General features: G+C 50.1%; 1 protein-coding gene across 4 annotated transcripts; it reads left to right on the top strand.

The window, feature by feature from the left end:
- The first annotated feature begins 14,904 nt into the window (after positions 1-14,904).
- On the top strand, positions 14,905-22,118 carry LOC120103750. Of its 4 annotated transcripts, none has more exons than XM_039123510.1 (6): positions 14,905-15,553; positions 15,633-16,430; positions 16,589-16,688; positions 17,061-17,414; positions 17,499-20,248; positions 20,354-22,118. In XM_039123510.1, exons 3-6 carry the CDS (start codon positions 16,686-16,688, stop codon positions 21,750-21,752), a joined length of 4,506 nt encoding a protein of 1,501 aa, XP_038979438.1. In that variant the 5' UTR covers positions 14,905-15,553; positions 15,633-16,430; positions 16,589-16,685; the 3' UTR covers positions 21,753-22,118. The 4 variants fall into 4 exon arrangements, with proteins under 4 accessions (XP_038979438.1, XP_038979440.1, XP_038979439.1 ...); XM_039123512.1 differs by having other exon boundaries at positions 14,905-16,041; positions 16,124-16,430; XM_039123511.1 differs by lacking the exon at positions 15,633-16,430 and having other exon boundaries at positions 14,905-15,231.
- The last annotated feature ends 1,771 nt before the right edge of the window (positions 22,119-23,889 follow it).

The following is a 23,889-nucleotide window of genomic DNA, read 5'->3' as shown; positions in this document are numbered from 1 at the left end:
TCCCGTAAGGAGGTGCCTCCGACGCCGACCGACGAGTCCGGGCCCACCGATCAGGGAGACGTCGTGGGCACGGACCGGCAGCTGACGCTGTATCAGCCCTCCGGTGGTAAGATTGCCGCTACTCCGGAGGTATCATCCGAGCCTGCCCGAGACGGACGGGTCGGGCGTGATCGGTCCCCGACCCGGCCTTCGACTCGGTCGGCTCCTGATGACTCGAGGAGGGACGCGCCGAGGCCCCGACCGAGCGGGACCCTATCAATTCCTGGGGTGACCCCCGCCCCGAGCGCGATCGGCCGGACTCTTCCCCAGGCGATGGATAGGGGTAAGGCTGCAGAACCACCGTCCGGCTCTGGGGAGAAATCGGGGTCTGCCTTCACTACCGATGGCGCCCGAAATCTCATCGAAACAGTGCTGCTGGAGAAGGACCGTCGGCGGGTCCGGGAGTTGGAGGTCTCTGACGTTGGGGCTGCCAGCTGTGTCTGTCTCATGTCGGTGAGTGTTCTTCTGGCCGCTTTTCACCATTTATTGGCTCTGTTGTTCTCCGCCTGACTCCCTTATTTTTCCTATTTCTTAGCTCGCCCAGTACATGATCCGTCTGGAGGAGTGCTACAAGGAACAGGCGGGGCTTCTGGCGAAGGCCGAGGACCGGCTGAAAGCAGTGGAAAAGGGAGGCCAGGCTGTGGCAGGCAGGACGACCGGGGACTTCGAGGCGAGGCTCCGGGAGGCCGAAGAGCGGGCACTCGGCTTTGCTGCCCTCGAGAAGCAACTGTTGGAGGCTCAGGAGCAGCTCAAGGTTGCCTCGGGTCTCGAGGGCGAGGTCAAGAAGGCGGATGAGCGGGCCGAGAAGCAGTCCCGGAAGGCTGCCGACTACCGGGAGAGGTGGGAGAAGGCCCAGCGGTCAGCCGACAACGCCCGCAACTGGATCCGGTCTCTTGAAGCTAAGCTGGGCGAATTGGAGTCGGCCTTGGAGAAGTCCCGTGCGAGCGATCAGGAGCTTCATTCGCGCCTGACGGAGGCTGAGGCTGCTCGCATTGCTGCCGAAGCGAAGCACAAGGAGGCTCGGGCTGAGCTGCTGAGGGTCTCCACCGAGGCGGAAGGCCGGATTGTGGCGAAGGTCTTGGAGTGAAAGCCCAGATTATGGAGCGGGCAGAGGCGGCGCTGGCCGAGAGGAGTGCGGAAATCGGGCGTCAGGCGGTAGAGGCTTATCGCCAGTCCGCCGAGTTCGCTCATGATATGTCGGAGGCAGTACAGACCTATCGTCAGTCCGACGAGTTTGTCCGTGACGCGTCGGACGCGGGGGCCGAAGCCTTTATCTTAGGCTTCGAGGAGGGCCTGGCAAGGGTGTCGGCTAAGTACCCCGAAGTTGACCTGAGCGAGATTTCCCTTCTCGACTCCTCTCCGGCGCCATTGCCTGCTGGTTCTCCTGCTGCTTCCCTACCTCCTGCGGACGAGCCCGACGTTCCCGACCCGGGAGTTCCTCCAAGCTGACCTCTTGTACCTTTCGTTGTCTTCTCTTTTTGTATACCGGCGTTTTGCCAAATTGTATGGGCCTCGGCCCTGAAACAATGAAAATTAATGCAAGTTGAACGTTTCTTCATCTCGCCTTCGTCCTTCTTTTTCTTTTAACTCTCGGTAGCGTCTTGCTGACTCCTGGCTCCCGAAATTCTTCCGGCGCTAGGCCAGGCATCCGAGGGTTAGGCCTCAGGAAACTCTTCCGGCGCTAAGCCAGGCATCCGAGGGTTGGGCCTCAGAAAATTCTTCCGGCGCTAAGCCAGGCATCCGAGGGTTAGGCCTCAGGAAATTCTTCCGGCGCTAGGCCAGGCATCCGAGGGTTAGGCCTCAGGAAACTCTTCCGGCGCTAAGCCAGGCATCCGAGGGTTAGGCCTCAGGAAACTCTTTCGGCGCTAAGCCAGGCATCCGAGGGTTAGGCCTCAGGAAATTCTTCCGGCGCTAAGCCGGGCATCCGAGGGTTAGGCCTCAGGAAACTCTTCCGGCGCTAAGCCAGGCATCCGAGGGTTGGGCCTCAGGAAATTCTTCCGGCGCTATGCCGGGCATCCGAGGGTTAGGCCTCAGGAAATTCTTCCGCGCGCTACGAGCCGGGGCATCCGAGGTTAGGCCTCAGGAAACTCTTCCGGCGCTAAGCCAGGCATCCGAGGGTTGGGCCTCAGGAAATTCTTCCGGCGCTATGCCGGGCATCCGAGGGTTAGGCCTCAGGAAATTCCACTCGTTGGTCGACCAAGGCTGGCGCATGCCGAGGCAACTGGTCGGGGCTTCAGGCTAGTCTGCTCCCGGGATGGTCATCGGGTTAGCCTGGCATCCGAGGGCCGAGCCTCGGGACCTTCCACTCGTTGGTCGGCCAAGGCTGGCGCGAGCCGAGGCGACCGGTCGGGGCTTCAGGCTAGTCTGCTCCCGGGATGATCGTCGGGTTAGCCTGGCATCCGAGGGCCGTCAAGCCTCAGGAAATTCCACTCGTTGGTCGGCCAAGGCTGGCGCAAGCCGAGGCGACCGGTCGGGGCTTCCGGCTAGTCTGCTCCCGGGATGATCATCGGGCTAGCCAGGCATCCGAGGGCCGAGCCTCGGGACATTCCACTCGTTGGTCGGCCAAGGCTGGCGCAAGCCGAGGCGACCGGTCGGGGCTTCCGGCTAGTCTGCTCCCGGGATGATCATCGGGCTAGCCAGGCATCCGAGGGCCGAGCCTCGGGACATTCCACTCGTTGGTCGGCCAAGGCTGGCGCAAGCCGAGGCGACCGGTCGGGGCTTCAGGCTAGTCTGCTCCCGGGATGATCGTCGGGTTAGCCTGGCATCCGAGGGCCGTCAAGCCTCAGGAAATTCCACTCGTTGGTCGGCCAAGGCTGGCGCAAGCCGAGGCGACCGGTCGGGGCTTCCGGCTAGTCTGCTCCCGGGATGATCATCGGGCTAGCCAGGCATCCGAGGGCTGAGCCTCGGGACATTCCACTCGTTGGTCGGCCAAGGCTGGCGCAAGCCGAGGCGACCGGTCGGGGCTTCCGGCTAGTCTGCTCCCGGGATGATCATCGGGCTAGCCAGGCATCCGAGGGCCGTCAAGCCTCAGAAAATTCCACTCGTTGGTCGGCCAAGGCTGGCGCAAGCCGAGGCGACCGGTCGGGGCTTCCGGCTAGTCTGCTCCCGGGATGATCATCGGGCTAGCCAGGCATCCGAGGGCCGAGCCTCGGGAAATTCCGCTCGCTGGTCGTGCGCTTGTCGCTCGCTGCCCGACGGGGTTTCTCCGTGGCCAGCCGCGATCATGTTTCTCCTTTTCTCTAAGCGTTGCCTGGGGGAACACGAGAAGGGCATTAAACGCTAATTAATGCGTTACCTGGGAAATCGGATCGCCAGCTGCTGCTTGCGAGGAGTGTTAGTTGAGCGGCCGCGATACGCGGGTTCTTCGAGGAGGATACGGCCTGGGCGCGAGCGGAGATATGTGGACCTAGGGGTACATGACACCCGGATTGTCCTGCGCAAAGAATGCGGTTTAAGGAGAATGACGCTTAGGAAATCGCGGGGAGATACGCCTCGGGAGCCGGAACGGCTCCGGTTTCAATGCGCCTGCATTTATTGGAGCCACCCGCATCGGAACGACCAGGGGGCCGCAGTTTGGCTATAAATACAGGTGCAGGTACGATGGAGTTTGCCGAGCCGGAGCTGTTCAGGTTGCCATGGATCGCGGACCTCCTCCTTGGCATATGACTGAGAGACTCCTGTTGAAGGAAAGGGGAGACGCTCCCCTTGCGACTTCAGCCAACTAGCCGTTTCATCTGGGATCAACAAGGAGGGTCTTCCCGGCGGAACTCCGCTCTAGGCGTTTCATCCGGGATCACATCTCCCCTCCTTGAAGTTCAGCCTCCCGATCGAGCTCTGCACCAGACGCTCAGTCCGGGACCGCGCCTCCATATGCTCTTCCCCCTCGTATTCCTTCTCTTTCCTACCACTGGGGAGGATGGAAATATCCTTTGGAGGCGGCGTTCCCCTGGGGGCAGCGGGAGCTTCTTCTGCGGCGGCTCCTCGTCTTTTTGGTGAGGTGCTGGATGGCGCCTCCGGTTAGAAGCACCCACTTCCGGTGGGATTGCAGCTGCTTTGGGTTGAGGGTTTGGGATCCTCGGTCCTCAGCTCCACGGATTCTCCACCTCTTCTTTGCTTTCTTTACTCCCTAATTCCCCTCTGGAAATTCCTTGTAATCACACGAGCATGCCATTGTAACCAGAAATTATTGAAATGAAAAGTGTTGCACCTTTTCAAATTGTCTTTCTGGCCTTGTTGTTCTACTGGTAATACATCCGCAGGTTAGCGGAATTCCAGCCCCTTGGAATTTCTCGGCCATCTAGGGCTTCCAACTGGTAGGAGCCAGGTCGGTTTACCCAACGAACTTTATACGGGCCTTCCCAATTCGGCGCTAGCTTCCCACCTTCCGTAGGTTGAGATGCCTTAGCTCGCCTCAGCACCAGATCTCCAATTCTGAAAAGCTTCGGTCGGACTTTGGAGTTGTAATATCGGGCCACCCTCCGCTGATACATTGCCATCCGAACCTGCGCCATTTCCCTTGCTTCTTCCAAGAGATCCAGGTTCCCTCGGAGTTGCTCCGAGTTGGCCTCGGGTCGGTGTGCGGCTACCCGAGGTGAGGGAAGTCCGAGCTCTACGGGGACAACGGCTTCCGTGCCATAGGTTAGGCTGAAAGGCGTCTCCCCGGTAGGAGTCCGATGCGTGGTCCGATACGCCCAAAGGACATTCTCGAGTTCCTCGACCCAAGCTTGCCCCGTCCGTCCGATCCGCGCTTTGATACCTTGGAGGATTGTCCGATTTGTGACCTCGGCCTCGCCGTTGGTTTGGGGATGCGACACGGACGTGAACCGATGTTCGATCCCGAACTCCTCGCAGAAGTCTCGGAAATGCTTGTTATCAAACTGTCGACCGTTATCCGAGATGAGGACCCGAGGTACCCCAAATCGGACAATGATGTTCTTCTTTACGAACTTCCGGACTTGCGCCTCCGTGATGGTGGCCAGTGGCTCTGCCTCCACCCACTTGGTGAAGTAGTCGATGGCGACAATCAAAAATTTCCGCTGGGCCGAAGCGATGGGGAATGGTCCGAGGATATCCATTCCCCACTGTGCAAAGGGCCAGGGGGCGGTGATTGGCGCCAAGGGAACAGAGGGGACTCTCTGGATGTTGGCGTGGCGCTGGCAGGCGTCGCATTTCCGTACGTGATCCTTTGAGTCTTCCAATAAGGTCGGCCAATAGTAGCCTTGCCTCATGATCTTATGTGCCAGGGACCTAGCCCCCAGGTGCGATCCGCAGATGCCTTCGTGGACTTCGCCGAGGGCGTAAGCCGCTTCCGAAGGGCGGAGGCACCTTAAGAGGGGGGCGGTGAACGAGGTCCGGTACAGCCTCCCTTCGTAGAGTACGTAGTGGGCGGACTTCATAACAAGTCGCCGAGCTTGATCTTCATCTTCGGGGAGGATCCCTTCGGCGAGGTAAGCTACAAGCGGGTCCATCCAAGATGGTTCCGGATCAATTGCCATTATCGCTTCAGCTTCGCCGATGCTCGGGGCATCTAGGGTCTCCAGGTATATCGCCCTTGACAAGTTGTGTGCCTCAGCGCCCACCAAGCGGGACAACCTGTCGGCCCTAGCATTTTCGCTCCTTGGGACCTGCTGAATGTCAATACTGCCGAGGTCGGGAATGAGTGCTTGCACCTTCCGGACGTAGCTCTGCATGGTCGGGCTCCGTGCCTCGAACTCCCCTCGAACCTGCCCGACCACCAGCTGGGAGTCGGTGAAGACCTTCAGACGCCGGATGCCGAGCTCCTTGGCGAGTTTGAGTCCCGTGACTAGGGCCTCGTACTCCGCCTCATTGTTGGTCACTGGAAATCCGAACCTCAAGGCATACTCGGCTATCACTCCATCGGGATTGGTAAGGACCAGCCCAGCCCCTCCACCTTCAGGGTTCGACGACCCGTCAATGTGGAGCGTCCAGATCGGGAGATCGAGGCTGGGTGTTTCCGGCGGCCTAGGTTCCGCCTCCTGCACAGTGCACTCAGCGAGAAAGTCCGCGAGCACCTGGGCCTTGATGGCGGGCCGGGGCTGGTAGCGGATGTCGAACTCACCAAGTTCTACTGCCCACTTCACCAGCCGTCCCGCATTCTCAGGATTGCTGAGGATCTGCCGCAGTGGTTGATCGGTCAAAAGGGTGACAGAATGAGCCTGGAAATAGGGGCGAAGCCTCCTGGTCGCAGTCAGCAGCGCGAAGGCGATCTTTTCAGCCTTCGTGTACCGCGTCTCGGCATCCCGGAGGACTCGGCTGGTGTAGTACACGGGCTTCTGAAGTTTTGCCTCTTCCCGAACCAGTACTGCGCTGACTGCGGTTGGGGAGACCGCCAGGTAAAGGTAGAGCATCTCCCCCTCTTGCGGCTTGGACAGCAGGGGAGGAGACGCCATGTACTCCTTGAGCTGGTCGAACGCCACTTGACATTCAGCCGTCCAGAGGAAGTCTTTCGGGCGCTTCAACACCTTGAAGAACGGTTGGCAGCGTTCGGCCGATTTTGCCACAAATCGTCCGAGCGCGGCGACCCTCCCAGCGAGCTCCTGAACCTCCTTCACTTTGGTCGGAGGGGACATATCTTGGATGGCCTTGATTTTGTCCGGGTTGGCCTCGAGCCCCCGCTGGTTGACAATGAAGCCGAGGAACCTCCCGGCCGAAGCACCAAAGGCGCACTTCGCTGGGTTTAGCTTCATACGAAACTTCCGCAAGGTGGCGAAGGTCTCCTCCAGATCCGCAATGTGCTGATCCGCATGGCGGCTCTTTACCAGCATATCGTCCACGTACACCTCCATGTTCCGGCCGATCTGCTCCTTGAAGATTTTATTGACGAGGCGCTGGTAAGTAGCGCCAGCGTTCTTCAGACCGAAGGGCATTACCTTGTAACAGTACAGCCCCCTGTCTGTTATGAAGGCCGTTTTCTCCTCGTCCTGTGGAGCCATCATTATTTGGTTGTAGCCGGAGAAGGCGTCCATGAAAGACAGCAGCTGATATCCGGAAGTCGCGTCGACCAGTTGGTCTATTCGCGAAAGCGGAAAGCTATCCTTGGGGCACGCCTTGTTCAGGTCGGTGTAGTCGACGCACATCCTCCACTTCCCGCTCGCCTTCCGGACAAGTACGACGTTTGCCAGCCACTCGGGGTAGCTCACTTCCCTTATGAAACCTGCCTCCAAGAGTTTGTCTACCTCCTGGTCGACCACCCGGATCCGATCCGGGGCACAGTGTCTCTTCTTTTGCTTTACTGGTCGGTGGGTCGGGTCGACGTTGAGGGCGTGAGAAATGACCTCCGGGTCGATCCCAGGTACATCGGCCGCCGACCAGGCAAACACATCAGCATTGGCTCGGAGGAATTCCACTAACCGGAGCCGAGCTTCCAAGTCGAGGTTGGCACCGACCCGGACCGTGCGGTCCGGGCGGCCTTCTTCGAGGGGAACTTCGATTACGCCCTCGGCCGGCTCCCCGTGCCGCAAGGCCACTTCGTCTCTGGCGTCAAGGGACTCGACGCTTAGGGCCTCCATGGGCTTCCTCCCTTTGAGAGTTGCTAGGAAACACTGCCGTGCGGTTGGTTGGTCACCTCGGACCTCTCCAATCCCGGCCGCCGTGGGGAACCGCATGAGCAAATGGTAGGTAGAAACCACCGCGCGAAGGGCGTTCAGTCCGGGTCGTCCGAGGATAGCGTTGTAGGCCGAGGGGACACGGACGACCAAGAACCCGAGTCGCACCGTGGCTTCTGCGGGTGCAACGCCCGCAGTCACAGGCAGCTCAATGACACCTTCGGCCGAGATAGCGTCTCCAGTGAATCCTATGAGGGGGGTGGATGTTTTGTGCAACAATTGTCGGGACAAGCTCATCTTTTGGAAGGCCTCGTAATACAAAATATCAGCTGAGCTTCCACTATCCACAAGAACACGCCTTACATCATAGTTCGCCATAGTGAGAGAGATCACCATGGCGTCATCGTGGGGAGTCTGAACCCCCTTTACATCTTCATCACAAAAAGTGATTATATTTCCGACCCGCTGCCTCTTCGCGACGGCCACTCCTGATGCTCCCGCCGAGCCCCCTGCGTTCCTCACGGGCCGAGAGCAGCCCCCAGTGATGGTGTGGATCACTCCCGCAACGGGTCGATTCTGTTCCCGAGGCTCCTGAGGGGCCGGGTCGGCCGGACGCGGGTCTGCTGGGGGACGTCGGTCGTTTACATATCGACCGAGACGCCCTCGGCGAATGAGAGCCTCGATCTCGTCCCGAAGCTGGAAGCAGTCTTCGGTATCGTGGCCGTGGTCTCGGTGGTACTCACAGTACGCCCGAGAAGGCCTCCTCCCAGGGATCTTCTTCATCTGCCTCGGGACCGGGAGGTCCTCCCGCCCCTTGACCTCCATGAGGATCTGGGCCCGGGGGGCCAGGAGTGGGGTGTACCGGTTGAAGCGTCGGTGCGGAGAACGAGGGCGTGTGGCACCGTGGTTCCTTGCTGGTGACGGGCTTCTGCGCCGGCGTTGAGGCGTCGGGCTCCTCCTCTGGGGTGCCTCTTTTCGCCTTTTCTTCCCGGGCTTTAGAGGGGCCTCGGCGGCCTCCTTGTTCCGGTGGGAGGCTGCCTCCTCGGCGTCTGCATACTGGTTTGCCCGAGATAACAGCTCCGGGAAGCTCCGCGGCAGGCGTTTGTCCAGGGAGAAGGTGAGTCTGCCCTTCCGGAAGCCACGCTTCAGGGCTGAGAGAGCCACTTCCTGGCTCAGGTTCCGGACCTCCAGTGTAGCCTTGTTGAAGCGGGTGAGATAATCCCGCAGGCTTTCTCCCTCGTTTTGCCGGACATCAAAGAGGGAGTCGGAGACCAGTCGCCGCCTGCTACTGACGGCGAAATGGCTGATGAAGAAGCGGGTGAACTGGTCGAAGGACTGGATGGAGTTAGCCTCCAGGCCGGCGAACCATGCCCTTGCCGGGCCACGGAGGGTAGCCGGGAAGGCCTTGCAGAGGAGCGGATCCGATGCTCCATGGAGGAGCATAAGAGTCCTGAAACTCTCCACGTGGTCCCGCGGGTCCGCCGCCCCGTCGTAGGGTTCGATCGCCGGCATTTTGAACCCCGGCGGGTTCGGGGTCCGCAGGATCCTCGAGGCAAGCGCCGGCTGGGAGGAGATCTCCAAGTCAGCGAAGGGATCTTTGGAGTGGCCCTTCAGGACCTGGAGTTGTCTGTGGAGATCGTCCACCCGCCGGTCCAGGGAGCGCGACCGGTGGGTGGGTGACAAGGAGCGGCGCGAGGGGGACCGACTGGAGTGCGGGCCCCTCGAGGACTGGGGTGTCTGAGAACGCGCCCGGGTCCGCCTCTCGTACCCCGCACAGCTCCGATGAGAAGGTCTTGGCAGAATGGACCGCACTCGAGAATCCTCCTCGCGCCGGCGCTCCTCTCCATGGGAGAGGAAGGAGCGCGGGTTGTGAGGAAGAGGCGAGTGCTCGGGGGGCAGCGGCTCCTGAGCCCGTTGCGGCACCCGAGAGATCACGCCCTGCAGATTCTGCACTGCCTCCGCGAGGGTGCGAACCTGCTGGGCTAGCTGGTCGAACTGGGCAGCTTCGACCGTCTGAATGGGAGAAGGGGCGGTGGAGTGCTGCTGAGAGTGCGTTGGGGACGCAGCAGCCTCTCGGCCGGAGGCGCGAGAGGCTCCGGGACCGGAAGCATTGGAAGCTCCACGACCACCTCGTCGTGCCATTACGATCGTTCTAAGATTCGGGCCCTCCTTCTAGCGCCAACTGTTGCTGGTGGTCCAAACCGAGAACGATTGGCACTGCGGTGTGAACGGGGTTCCGTCTGAGTTGTCTTGGTTGGTGTTGGTTGCGCTCCACCTTCCGCCAAGAAACCTGCAAACAAGCCTTGCACCACCACCAGGGTGGTGATGGCCCTCCGACGGTCAAGTCAGAGGAGATTGGAGGAGGAGGAGAGGTGATAATCGCAAGTAAGAGAGTGCTCTGGGAGATATTGCTCACCTCCCCCCTTTTCTCCCCCCAGCCGCATATATACCTGGCTGGGGGGTCTCTCAGGGGGGTTCGTTATCGTGGGGCACGATGGTGTGGCCACTGACATGGCCGTTACAGGGCGTCGTGGAGCAGCACCGGGTACGGCCACGTCAGGGCATAGTGGGGCTCCGCTTTGTACGGCTGATGCAGGAGATCGTGGAGCAGCATCGGATACAGCCGTTGCAGGGAGTAGTGGAGCAGGAGGCCGCGGCGTGCCTCTGGGGAATAGCCTGTCGTTATCAGGAGATCTCCGACTCGGGGTCGGAGCGCTGGATCAAGGGGCAGCCGACTCGGGGTCGGGCTGCGGAGCCGAGGATGTCCGACTCGGGGTCGGATTGCTGGATCAAAGGGCAGCCGACTCGGGGTCGGGCTGCGGAGCCGAGGATGTCCGACTCGGGGTCGGATTGCTGGATCAAAGGGCAGCCGACTCGGGGTCGGGCTGCGGAGCCGAGGATGTCCGACTCGGGGTCGGATTGCTGGATCAAAGGGCAGCCGTAGTCTTCCTGGGCGCGCGTGCCGGTCACGTGGGGCATGGCGGCTTATTTCCCCCGTAACAATTGCTATGTGCTGTGAGTGATATGAGAGTAAGAGAAAGAGAGACAATCAATCACAAACACCAAGTTTTATAGTGGTTCGGAGCTAACTCTTGCTCCTACGTCCACTCCCCAAGTCTCACTTGGGAATTCACTATAACTCCTTGGATTACAGCCGGTTGTTTTCCAAGCTCACAACCAAACTTGTTGTTTTACGAGCTCACAATGAACTCGGTCGGTTTTCCCAGGCTCACCGACTAGAACCAACCCCGATTGTTTTTTCGGGATCACAATCGAATCCTTACACGTTGGTTTTACACTCGGCTCACCAACCAACCTCTATACCCTTGATTCAATCCCCCGATTGAACCAAGCAAAGACAATGTGTAGATGAAAAGAACAAACAGAAAAATACAGCTTCTCAAAAGCAGATAAATGGCAATATGAACAATAACGAAGTTAAGAGCCCTCAAACGCTTTTAAGTTGGAGAAGAGGAAGGGCTTCTTGAACTTCGGGTCTCCTCTTGAATGTGTAGTCGACTTGAATGCAGGAGAAGGCTCTTTCAATGTTGGGAAGAAGTAGGTGGATGCAGTTAATGCTGCTCTTCCCTCTTTTTCGTTGAAGAACAAGTTGCAGAGATTGAAAGCTTGATTACTTGGAGTGGAATGGTTGTTCTCTCTTCTTTGCGACAGTCCTCTGTGGCTATTTAAACCAACCCCCACGGAAACTAGCCGTTAGAGAGCTTTTTCTGCCCGTTCTGCACACTCTGTACGCCCTGACAATGTGTCCGTTGGTGGGTTGGAGTCGACTCGCGCGATCAGGAGTCGACTCGGCTGTAGCGGGAGTCGACTCATGCTTTTTTGGAGTCGACTCGGCAACTGTTTCGGATTTGAATTAAAGTAGCCTCTTAGACTGGGAGTCGACTCGTCTTGACCTGGAGTCGACTCGCCAACTTCTGGAGCTGACTTGGCTTTCTCGGAGTCGGCTCATCCCATGGAGTCCGTGGATCTATTTTTGAATTTGGTCCACTCGAGTCGACTCGACAATCCTGGGAGTCGATTCGGCGCTCAGAGCCCGAACTCCCTATCTTCTGTCTTTTGCCTCGTCCAGTCTTGGAGTCGACTCGAACTTCCCCGGAGTCGACTCGGCTCTCAGTTTCCGAAACACTGTCTTCTGTCTTTTTGATGTAGAGCTGCCTTGGAGTCGACTCGAATCTCAGAGACAATAAATTGGTCTTCTGTCTTCTTTGTGGTCGCGGAGTCTCGGAGTCGACTCGCGTATTGCGGGAGTCGACTCGAATCTCAGTTCGAAAAACGTTCTCTGACTTTTTCCTTGTGTTCCTCTGAGAGTCGACTCTCACTTTCTTTGAAGTCGACTTGCCAACCATCGGAGTCGACTCGAATCTCAGACCCGAAAACTGCTCTCTGACTTTTCTGCCTGTGGCTCCTTGGAGTCGACTCTTGCTACCCTGGAGTCGACTCGGTGAACATCGGAGTCGACTAGCGAACTTCAGGAGTCGACTCGCTGACAGGTTTTGAGTTGATGCTTTCTGTTCGTCTGTCTGTTCTAAGTCGGAGTCGACTCGTACTTATCCGGAGTCGACTCGAGCCCGTGCCAGTGAACTTGATACGCTTGGAGTCGACTCGTGATACTCTGGAGTCGACTCGAGTCTCAGACTTTGGTTCAGGCTGACTTCTTAACTTATCCAAAATATTATGAACTAAGTCTAGAGACACTTAGACAAGATTTTCACTGAAACACTTAATTGAATTCATTAGTAAACAAGAGATATACTCAAATGCTTTGAGCTCATCAAAATCAAATAGGGTTTTAATCAATCACTCCACAAAATTTCAAACTCCAAAGGCAGTGACTACTAGGGTTAAATTCTACTTTTAAATTATTTTGCTAAACTATATTTGCTTTCCCATTATGACAGTTCTTGAGCCCTAGTTATTTATACTAAGAAACCATATAGAGCATGTCCAATTAGTTAGTAGTATTTATAAGATTTTCTTGTAAGATATGTTTGCATAAATTTTGATTAAAATAATTTCACAATAATAACATAGCAATTAATTGATTACTTTGACACTGATTTTTATTTTCAAGTTAGTATTAAGAACAAATCATCTTTTTAATATATATATATATATATATATATATATAGAGAGAGAGAGAGAGAGAGATTATACACGCACCATGAGTTCTTAACAAGTAAGCAATATATCTTTTCAATGCACTAGTTATATAATGTATGTGCAAATACAATATTTGTTAAAGATTCTGAATTTATGCAAGTTAATTGAGTCCTAAATTTAAAAAAATTAAAATCAACTAAATACTAATAACTTTTAAAAGATAATCATTTTGAGTGGAGGGTTATTGGTTGGCAAACCAATATATATGAGTTTTCAAGATTAGAGTTTTAGTAGTTTTAGGAAAAAAGATTAAGATGGAAGCTTAAGAAGGACTTTTAAATGTAACAAACTTAAGATAGGAAGAGTATCCATGGTTATAAGGATAAACACCATTCAATAAAGAGGTCTAATTGTGGAGACGAGATGTTCCCTACTCGGACACTTGGTTGGGAGGGCTTATTGATCCTCTAGTAGCCTTGGTGGTGCCGAGTGTGACGTACTCATATGGGGTTCGAGTCGGAGCCCAGAGGGATAACCGAACCGGACCACAGATGGGGAGGGTATGAGTAAAACCGGCCAGGGTGCCTAACACACGGTCATTTTTACCCGCATCGACCTGGCAGGGTGGGGGCCCAGTGGGGGCTGCTACGCGGGGGTGGGCTTGTCCCTTCTCCCTCTTCCCCTTTTGCCTAAGCAAAAAAAAATAAAAAGATCTAATTAAATATAATATAGAAACTAAGAAGTGAATAGATTTACACAAAAAAGAAAAAATCCACTGCATACTCTAGAGTTGTGGTTAGATTCCATATAATGTCCATCAAAAAGTTGCAAAATATTTCTACTTTATATATTATTAGGATGTACAAATGATGCATTATATATGTTGACATATGAAGTTCCAATATATGGAGAGATGAAAAATATCATATTTCTATTTAGGCAATATAAGCAGATCATATCTTTGATACATGAACATGTATACAACGCATATATTGACTTATGAGCAATCAATTTATCATTTGAGAAATGCATTATTGATAAATTGCATGCATTAGTAAATAAATATTCATTGCATCATGTGATAATAATTAGTATGTTCCAATTCAGATAATTAAGCAAACCTTCTTCTAGATACACACATTCCCTTATAAATATTGTATTATATATTAATATATCAGTGCTTCGTCACACTTGATGATGATCAATGCATTCATCGTGCACTTGCATAGCACCAAGTCTTTCATCTTTATACAATAAAATTTGAAATCATTTGTATATGTTGTAGCAAATTTTTTTTGTACCACCTATAATGCTTCTTGCAAAACTTGTTCATTTAAATTTTAATCTTAAAAAATCCATTAAAAGATGCATGCAATATGCATTATTTATATTTTTAATATGACATGCATTGATATAGCGTATATAAAATCTGTCATGGTCAAGGAATATTTGTTTGATGGATAATCTTGAAAGCGAGAAAGAGAAAGCAATAAGAACGCATATAATGAGAATAATTTTAAAGAAATAGTTTGATAACAACTATGTTAAAATTAAATAACACCTGATCCAGTAGATACTAATGAAGATATGATAGCATCCGTCTCATGTCAATTAGATTACAAACGGGCTCCAAAGGAAAAGTCGTACAACCATACATCAAGGTAATCAAGCACGTCAAGAGTCCAATATATTTTGTGTTTATTTTTATTTTTGGTTTTTTCGTAGGCACGTCAGGTCTTGGGCGACTTCTAGACAACATTTTGTGACAGGTCAAATTGGCCTCGTCTTCGTCCATGACATTGATTTTAATTCTTTCGAACTAGATTTCAAAGGACTCCACAAGCCCACAGCCTCTCCGGGCCCCAGACATTCTCTGCCGTGGGTTCTCATTGGGCGAAAAATAGAGTCCTTTTATCAGATACCATCTGTCCTGGTCCAACCAATAATTTTACGGTTTCGGAGACACGGCAGAGCCGAGCCGAGCCGGGCCCAGCCTAAGCCGGTACGAGCCGAGGAAAACCAGCTGGCGTCTGGCGGCGGAAGCGGGAAACCAGGACCGGGAGGAGAGGTGCGGGCTTCCCACGCCCTAAGGGCATTATGGTAATTTTGGGGAAAAACCGGGGGCAGCGCAAGCATAAATAAGTGGTGGGGGGATAGGGGCGATTGAGTTCTCAAACAGAGACGATAATTGTAGTATTTACTCTTGTTTTGCAAAGAAAGAAGGAGAGAGAGAGACCGAAAGAGGTAAGAGGCGGAGGATCGGCGAAAGCGAGTGGATTGGCGTCGGAGATAAGGAATTGTCTCGAAAGAAAGAACGCACGGAAGGAATCTCTCTCGCTCCACCTCTTTCTTTATAGTTCAGCCTTAGAAGAAGAAGAGGAGAAGAAGAGAGAGATTTGGGAAGGAGAAAAGAAGGACGGTGAGCGATCTTTTCGAAGGAGGAAGGAGTGAAGAAAACAGGAGGAAGGGAGGAAGGATCGTGCGCCGTGGCCTCGGTTGGATCCAGGTATTGAAACCCTAGCTCTTGATTTCTCTATGTTTTTAGGTTGTTTTAGCCCCTCGTCATCTTGCGACACACCATGGGAAGGGCTGGGGTTCTGCCGGTCCGATCGCCAAGGAATTCACCAGATTTGCTCCGGAAGTGGGTCTTTTTCTGGGAATCGGAGTTGGTTTTGGATCTTGGACAACAGGAAGGCAGAGGATCATGGCAGATGGAGACTAGGGTTGGACTTTGCGTGGAATCTGGGGCGCTGATCGTTAGATCCAACCCTTTTGAAGACGGCGGAGTTTTGCACATCTTGGCTTGAAATCAGATTCCATGTTTTCTGGTTAGATATCTTTTGACCTGATCTCATCCGTGATGAAGCAATAAGAGACGTTACTGTGATCTTCCTCGTGGATTTATAGGTCTTGGCTTGGACTTGGATCTGCTGTCCATGTCTTCTTCCTTAGCTCTAAGGCTGCCTCGGTTATAAAGGGAGCATAGCTGCTGTATTGGCTGAGGAGAGTGGCATCCTTGCTTCTTCTCGGACTGCCTTCAGTTATTACTAGATTGTTTTAGGGTTTTCCCGGGTTAATTACTTCTTGGAGTGCCTTCACTTGTTTCATCGTCATCCGAGTTTATTTTCTGTTGCTTCTGCTAATAGCCTTAAAATCTGGGATGATTTTGGGGTTTCCCTTTGTTTTGAAGGGATGGAGGATTTTGGCTTGAGACTGGATTTGGGCATCTGGTGACCCTTGTTCCTTCGTTGCAGTGATTCTTCTTTGCTGCTTTAAGTTTCTGATCAGATGATCTTTGGCAGAGGAGGACGTTTTGGTATTTTTTCGATCCAAGATTTAGTGCTCAGGGGATTTTCCTTACTTGGCATACACCTTATTAGCTATGGTTGAAATCTTAGGTACAGTGGTGCTAGGCGGTTGATCTCTTGAGAGGTGAATGATTATCCGTCCTCTGAATAGTTATCTGTGCTCTGGTGGAGACTGGCAAGAGTATGGAATGGGGGAACCCTTACTGCCTTTTCTTGTGTGTGTTGTCCCCCTGCCAATTTTTGGAGGAGTAATGATAGATTTTGTACTGTGCCTGTGTGCTTGAAACTTTTAGTTTGACACTGTTAATCTGGCTCCATAGTTCTTGTTTTCTGAATCTGCACTGAAGGAAGAGATGCAGGCATGCCTATAAGGCTGGTTAACATGATCAGCCTCAAGGTAATGGCCTTTAAGGGCTTTAACAGACAGTCTGTTATCAGCCCTCTCGGTGAATTGCAAAGTTTTTTTTTTTTCTGCTCATTTTATTTAATTACTTCGAATGTACCAAACAACGTGATGAGTGTGCAGGTGCTAATCCTTACTTTGTTGTTTTACAGAGGCGGTCTCATGTTGATTTGGATCTGGTGATGTGATTGATACCATCTAGGTCTTTTACTTCATTTTGGGAAGCAAGAAGATGAGGGATTTGAGTCAATGGTTGGTTTCCAATCTTCTAGTTTTAAGGCATAATATGTCGTACTCCAATTTAACATGAAGTAAATGCAAGAATTTCTGGCATACTTCTCAAAGTGTATGTTCTGTTATGTTGTACTATGGTTATCCAGTTAATGCAACAACATGCTCGAATATGGTTTCTTATGAAGGATACTAACCCACATAACAAAAGTAATGTTATTACTTTCTTTTAGAATTGGTTGGTTATTCTGCTTAAGCTGGTTCTTGAGACAGTCTCAAACTGTTTAACAATATCACCGGTTCTCAGAAAGCATTTATACTTGATGTTTTCATTCCATTTCTTCTTTCAAAGCACACTATCAATTCTAATAGAGGACAAATTTTACCTTGCAGATTCGTTTGTGTACTTGTACTAGAGGTTCCCCCTCTTCTCTTGAATATCCTAATCACCAAGAAGGATCAAATACCTGCAAGAGCTGTGGTGGCAAATTAACAGTTGATAGGCAAGGATCCCTGTCAGGGAACATGCTGAGCACTGTTGGACTGGAACTATCAAGAGTTATCGATCCTCACTTGAACTGGAAGACAGCTTCTAAAGGCAGGCAAAGGGCTGTAAGACGAGCTAGGACTTCATTTCCTGGGGGAAATAAAAAGAAGTCTACAAACAAAAGATCGAAGGACAGTGAGGATGCTGCTGATAAAGAATTAAAAAGAGAGGGGGACATTTCAGTTTCTGAATCGGAGAAGGTTTTTATGTGAAATTTTGTGATTCTTGTGTGAAACTGCTGATGTTCACCCAGGATTTCTAATGCTTTAATTTTCTTATTGCAGCTTGGTGTAAGTATTCTTGGACGACACTTCAGTGATGCTTTAGAAAGTGTTCCAATAAAGAAAAGAAGATTTTTGTTAGTCCGTTCTCCATCACCACCACCCAAACCATCTTCTCATTCCAATGACTCTGATCACATGGAAGAGACCCGATGTGCTTCAAATCAGAGGACTGCATCATATTCAAAACAGCATCAAGAAAGATCCATTGCTGATGATAAAACCGGTTTAAAGGATTTAAATGAAGAGATTTATGATGCTGTGGATTTCTCTGGTATTTCAATACTGGCTGCTGCTGCTTGTGACAGCGACATGACGTGTGATAGCATGAATCCTGAAGGTTTAGTTTTTAATGGACATGGTTCTAAAGCAGATCACCTTTTAGGAAGCTCCACTTGTGTTGAATCACATTCCTTATTTGAAATAACAAAGAATCAACTTCAGCACAGTTCTGAAGATTTGCGTGATAAATCTGAGATACATCTTGAAGCATCTTCTACCTTAGAGTTGCCTGGTAAGGGATCAGACAGAATGAAATTGGATGAATCACATGATGCAGAAAACTCTACTGGGACCTTGCAAAATTTTTCAGACAAAACAGGGACAAAACATTCTTCCCATGATTCTAGATTTCACTGGGATCTTAACACTGTGATGGATGCATGGGAGAGTAATTGTGATGTAGTCATGGATTCCGAGCCACTTGCTCCTGATGTTGTCGGTGAAAATGGTGTTCATAATGAAAATCTGGAAAACATTGAAACTTCCCGAGGTGTCATGGAGTGTGGAGATGTCAAACATGCTCTTGAACTTGTTGATGCCAGAATTCAGGTAGGCGACATACCAAAAGTTGATTATAGATTACTGGATACTGAAGTGCAAGACATACCTGGTGTACCCAAAGATAACTCTGTTGTAGATCATGATTGTTGCTCTCTTCCTTGTGGTGATGGTTTGGTCCAAGAGGAGCATCAGTTGGACAAAGCCTCTGTTGCTGTGGTGGTTTCTGTCGAGGAAACAAAACTTTTGCATAATCAGGAGATGGGCAGCTGCACAGAAAAAATTTCTTCTCTAGCTGGAGGTCTTCTGGGTTCATTAGGGGACCCTTTGGTGACTGATGTGGTGCAGAAAGAAAAGGACGATGTCTGCATTGGCTCTGGGGTGGAAGCTGAAACCTCATCTTCTCTTCTGGTTTCCAGTGTGAATGTGAGCTGCGGCCGTGCAACTTCTCCATCTGAATCACATCCCAAAGTGGACCTGTTAATCAACAAACCAGCCTTGGAGGAAGACAGAAATCCAGCATCTTTAGCTTATCTTGATAACTTGTCTGCTGATCGTTGCCTGACTGATGCCAGAACGGGGCAACCCACTCAGATAAGCAGTTCTCAAGTTGAGATGAATGGATGTTTTCATCATGATTCTCAGAATGGCGACACTGATCAGCGTCATACTGTTAGTCCTCCTGCTGAAAAAGCCTCTGATGGAAATATCTGTGCAAATGTGATAAATGCGGGTGACTTACCCGGTGAACTTGTGAGCCCGGATGGTATAGGTGAAACTCAATGTGATCATGCTGATAAGGCCAGGGAAGCAGAAATAAGCCCTTGCCTATCAAATTCTCATCCTCAGGATAGGCAAGGATCCTCTAATCATGGTGTGCTTCCTTCCATAAGCACAACTGCTGGTGAATATGAAACAACTGCTACAGAGTTGAAGATGGACAATGATAAAGTTCCTGTGGAGTCTGATGTTGATTTGGGTGCCACCATAACTGATAAATCTGTTCATATCATCTCCAACACTTCTGACTGCAATTCAGCGGGTGCGGTGCCTGCAGTGATTGATGCCTCTCCCTTGGATTGTCCTGTGAGTTCCCATGAAGCAAGTAAACACCTTTTGGGTGGTTTTGTGAATGGTCCTGTTGGGGCTGCTTTAGGTGATCATTTTGATTGCGATAATGATTTATATGCATCTCAAAATGATGCTGGTCGGGCTATTGTAATGGAAACAGTTGACCTCGAAGATGATGATTCTCAATATGAAGATGGGGAACTCAGAGAATCTCTTTTAAATACATGGGGTGAAGATGGCACTGAGGAAGGGGAATCAGAACATGTGGATTATGGGTTTGACAATGGAGAGAATGATATGTTTGAAGCTGCTTCCGGTTTCCCGCCTGCTCCTCTCCAGGTTGATCATATGGCATGCAAAAATGAAGGGTTATCCAATGGTAGCTATGATGGAGTGGGGGCTGGGAAGAAGGATGCACAAAATGCTGCTGCTCAACCCTTATTGAAGTGCTCGTTTGAAGCAGATGTTCGGAATGCTGGATTTGGGAATCAGAGTATTGGAAGTATTGTGAATACAGTTCAGAGAAGTCACAGTGAGAAGTCAGGGAGGGACGCGAGAGATGCTCCAGAATTTGGTGTAGGTCATGATAGGGCAATTGGAGACGGTAAGTTTCTTAAAGAAGGCGATGATACCAAGGAGTTAAGCCATTTATCAAGAATGAAGTCTTCTGGATGGGATCAGTTGCCTGAATGTCGTAGAAGTTCTAGAGATGGCCTGAGGGATGGGGGATTTCATTCTGTTGGCCAAAATCATGTTGCTCCTTCTATGGATGCCTCTGGTGCTCGTGAGTCCTTGAGAAGGGTGGGATCATCACTGAAGAGAGACTTATCGTCTCGAATCGAGAGGCCAAATTATGCTGATGGGTCTCACAGGACAGATAAGTCATATGTTAGGGCAAGCAGGTAACTCTTTTGGAAGGTTCTCTATATTCTTGTTTTCTAGTTTTTGATTGGTAAACCTATCAACTGTTATACTATTATTGATTATAGTACATTTTTATTATTTAGGTATAATGGTCGCAATGGTTTAGATTCAAAAGCTGAAAGGGATACAGATGCTCCTAGATCAGTTGGAAGGGGTGGATCATCTCAGCATGCTCAGGGCCGGGGCAGAGGCAACCATTGGGCTGATTCTTCCAACCGTTATGGTCCGAGTCATCATGACAGATCAGGTTGCTATGGCCCGCCTAGTTTCACTCACCCTGATTCAAGAAATGCGGCTGCTGCTGCCATGGCAAAGGTGGAGAGTAGTGGCTTTGTTGTTGCACCTGATGGCACAATTGTTAGAGCTGGTGGTGTGGGATCTGCCAGTCGGCTACCCAGACGATCAACAAATGCTCCATTGCGAAGTACACATCGTTCGCTATCAAGAAGGGGATCACCAATTGAGAGAGACAGAGAGTGTGGTATGAAGAGGGGACTTGGACATTCAAGAGAGTGCCCCGATAGACATGCTGGTACTGATTGGGGTCAGGTTGGCAGATATGGTCCGGAAGTGGCCAGAGAGCGGTATCGCAGGCCTGTGTCTGATGACTGCATGGATTCATCATTATCAATTCAGAATTCATTATCAAGGAGAGAGAGAAACTTTTCCCCATGTAGAGGGCCTGTTCAGCTATCTCGGTCTTGTACCAGATCTCCATCAAGATCCAGGACTCGCTCCCCCCATATGTGGACAGCACCCAGGGGAAGGAGTGATGGGATGAATGGGGGGCCTGGTTCACGCAGGCACAGTGGGTCTCCTCCAAATTTCAAGACTGAAGCCAGGATGGAGAGAATGAGGTCACCCCATAGGCGACCAGGCTTTGAGAATCACATGGTTGGCCATGGCCCAACATCCAGAAACCATGCCTCCCCACCTCATTCTTCAAGATGGGTTAATGATAGGAAAGACTCACCAGATCGTCTTAGAGATCATGACTACAAGCAATGTAGGGTCTTCTCACGACCTGATAGGTATGACCTACCGGACTCCCCTGGAAGATTGAAGCCGGATGAGTATTATCGTTCCATGTACTCTAGCAGGTTCCATGGATTTTTTGGTTTTGCTAGGGGAGCGAGGCATGATGAGAGTGGTGAAGATAGAAGAGGCCATGGTGAGAGATATGGAATGCTCCATTCTGTAAGGCAGCATGATATTGATGGCAATATAAAGCATTTGCCCTATGATGCTAAAGGTTTTAGGGCTCATAATCCTCCGAAATCCTCAGAGTTCCACCAACGTGGAAGCCCACGGGGCTTTGACAGACACATTGAGAGCCAACATGAAGACTCGCCTCAAAGGGCTAAAGAAGAGAAAAGTCATTTTAGATATGGCAGAAGTGGAAGGCCTAATGCCAGTTTCGAGTCATATGGAGTCCGAGATCGTGATGATGACAGCATGACCCCACAGAGAAGGCCTTCATGACTGCAAGTGCACTAATTATTCGATCTGTTGCTTACGTGGGATGTCAAGGAGATGCTAAACCCAATGATTTTTTTCTCTCTCAGGGGGAAAGCTGTCTTAGTCTGGCAATGTTTTGTATTTCTAGTGCTTGTAAAAGTCTTACATCATCAGTAGAACTTCAGAAAATTTTGTTTGGGTTTGAGGTCGTCTTTTTTGCCCTCAATTTTCATTATATATTTTAATCTGGGTCCATTTTGAGTCGGGTGTAATCTTTGTATGGGACCCATTTGAACATGATCAACCAATGCAATTTGAGCTTGTGCCTTTTGACAATTGGCATGCATTGTTAACTTGGATAAAGTTTATAAAAATTCTAATTATACTACAGAAATTCCAGCATTTGATTTTTCAGCTTTAAGATCATATGTTGTGGAACCTGGGAGAATTTCATCCAACCAACTTCCCCTTAGCAGTTAATAATGTAACTTTGTGATTGTGCAGTGTAAATGTTTTACAGCAAGGTAATTATTCTTCCACGGAATTGTCTTGTTTGGGCCATGTTTTTTATTTTTTATGAAGCTTTCATTTAGCAATAAATCTTTATTACTATGGTTTTTCTGGTTTCAGGAAGATTTGAATTCAAATTTGTTGATCTTGAAACTGGTTATTACAAGGTAAAAATTGGCAAAGGTATTTTATGGCAACTAGCTGTTGTTTTTCTCTCTCTTTTCAATTGTTGTCATGTAATCTGTTCTTTTGATCAGTCATACATTTTTAGAAGGTGGTGGTCAAACAAGTTACCACAATAAAATGCTTTTTAAATTGATCTCTATATAATTGAATATTATGATGGCATCTGGTGCAAACATGTTTTGTTACTGTGTTATTTTTGTTGTTGAACAATTTGTTGAGGTCTGCTTTGTGACAAACTATTTTCATAGAAGTACAAAAGTGACGTGAATGTGTAAGTTTCTTAAGAAATATGCTAGTGTTGTGTGTCTTATTCATCTGTTTATCTGATTGCATTGTTGATTATTCCAGCGTCTTACCATTGTAAGTAGCTTCCCTTAAGAGCTTCTTCTCGTTTTTTCACTTTTTTGTGCTTTTTTTTTGGTGTTTTGGGGGTGGGAGGTGGGGGCAGGGTTGTGTTATTTGTTGATCTTTTCTCCAAGCTAAGAATGTGATACTAATGGGAGGAAGCAGTACCTTATTTATCATTTTAAAAGCAGCTTAGTAGTTTAAATGGATTATTAGGTCGGTCATCTGTCTGCTGGGAGCCTTGTATGAACTATAGCCTCTGAAATCCGTGACAACCAGGTTCTTGGTCGGGGTTCCTGTCCACTGGGAGGAATTTCATGCTTTCTTCCTCCATGCTTTCTTGTATAAGCAATGGCCTCGAAAGTCCTTTGAAAGTAGTTTCATGCCTTCATCATGGTATCTGGCTGTGGATGCTGGCCTGCCGCTTCATGTTTGTGCTGGTTGTGCTGACACCTACAACTGAAGATAGCTATTATGGTATTTAAACTTCTGACAGAATTCAAGCTTTTCAATAGTGGTCCAAATAGTGCTGATGCACTGATACAGTTAATCGTTTATACCTGGTTTGAACCTCAATGAGCTTTAGAAAACTAATCTCTGAGAGAGCTAATATAGATTCCTACCGTTTCATATATGACGTAAGATCATCTGGCGGCTTGATTCTGGAAATGTTGCATGAGCAAGCGGACTTCACAATCCAGCATGTAGCAGTATGAATGTATCTAGTCATTTAACTGCTTCATCAGTATGGTGAAACATATCCCTGCAGGTTGAAAATTAGATGGTAGAGGGACTTTTGATTCAAGCATACTGATTAATCATGTTACAATCCATTTTTAGAGTGCCATTTGAAGAATGACAGAAAATGTCGCTTTTTTTGGGAGTTCTTATTTTAGCTTCTTTAGTTCTTTCGTTGAATCTTGTTGAAAAACTGAGGGTAGGGGGAAAAGTGAGAAATTCACTATGTAGGAAGAGGAGTTCGACACATGATAGCTTAAATAATGAAGTTGATGAATGGTGAAAGGTAAGAATTTGAAACCATGTTTTAAATTTGGAATTGAAGAATTTTTTAGCTGAGCAGTTGAGTTGCAGGCAAAGCTTTAGAATTGAGGAGACCTCT

This window comes from Phoenix dactylifera, chromosome 2, assembly GCF_009389715.1.
Source record: "Phoenix dactylifera cultivar Barhee BC4 chromosome 2, palm_55x_up_171113_PBpolish2nd_filt_p, whole genome shotgun sequence".
Taxonomy (NCBI): Eukaryota; Viridiplantae; Streptophyta; class Magnoliopsida; order Arecales; family Arecaceae; genus Phoenix; species Phoenix dactylifera.
This window is presented reverse-complemented; position numbering and strand designations above follow the sequence as displayed.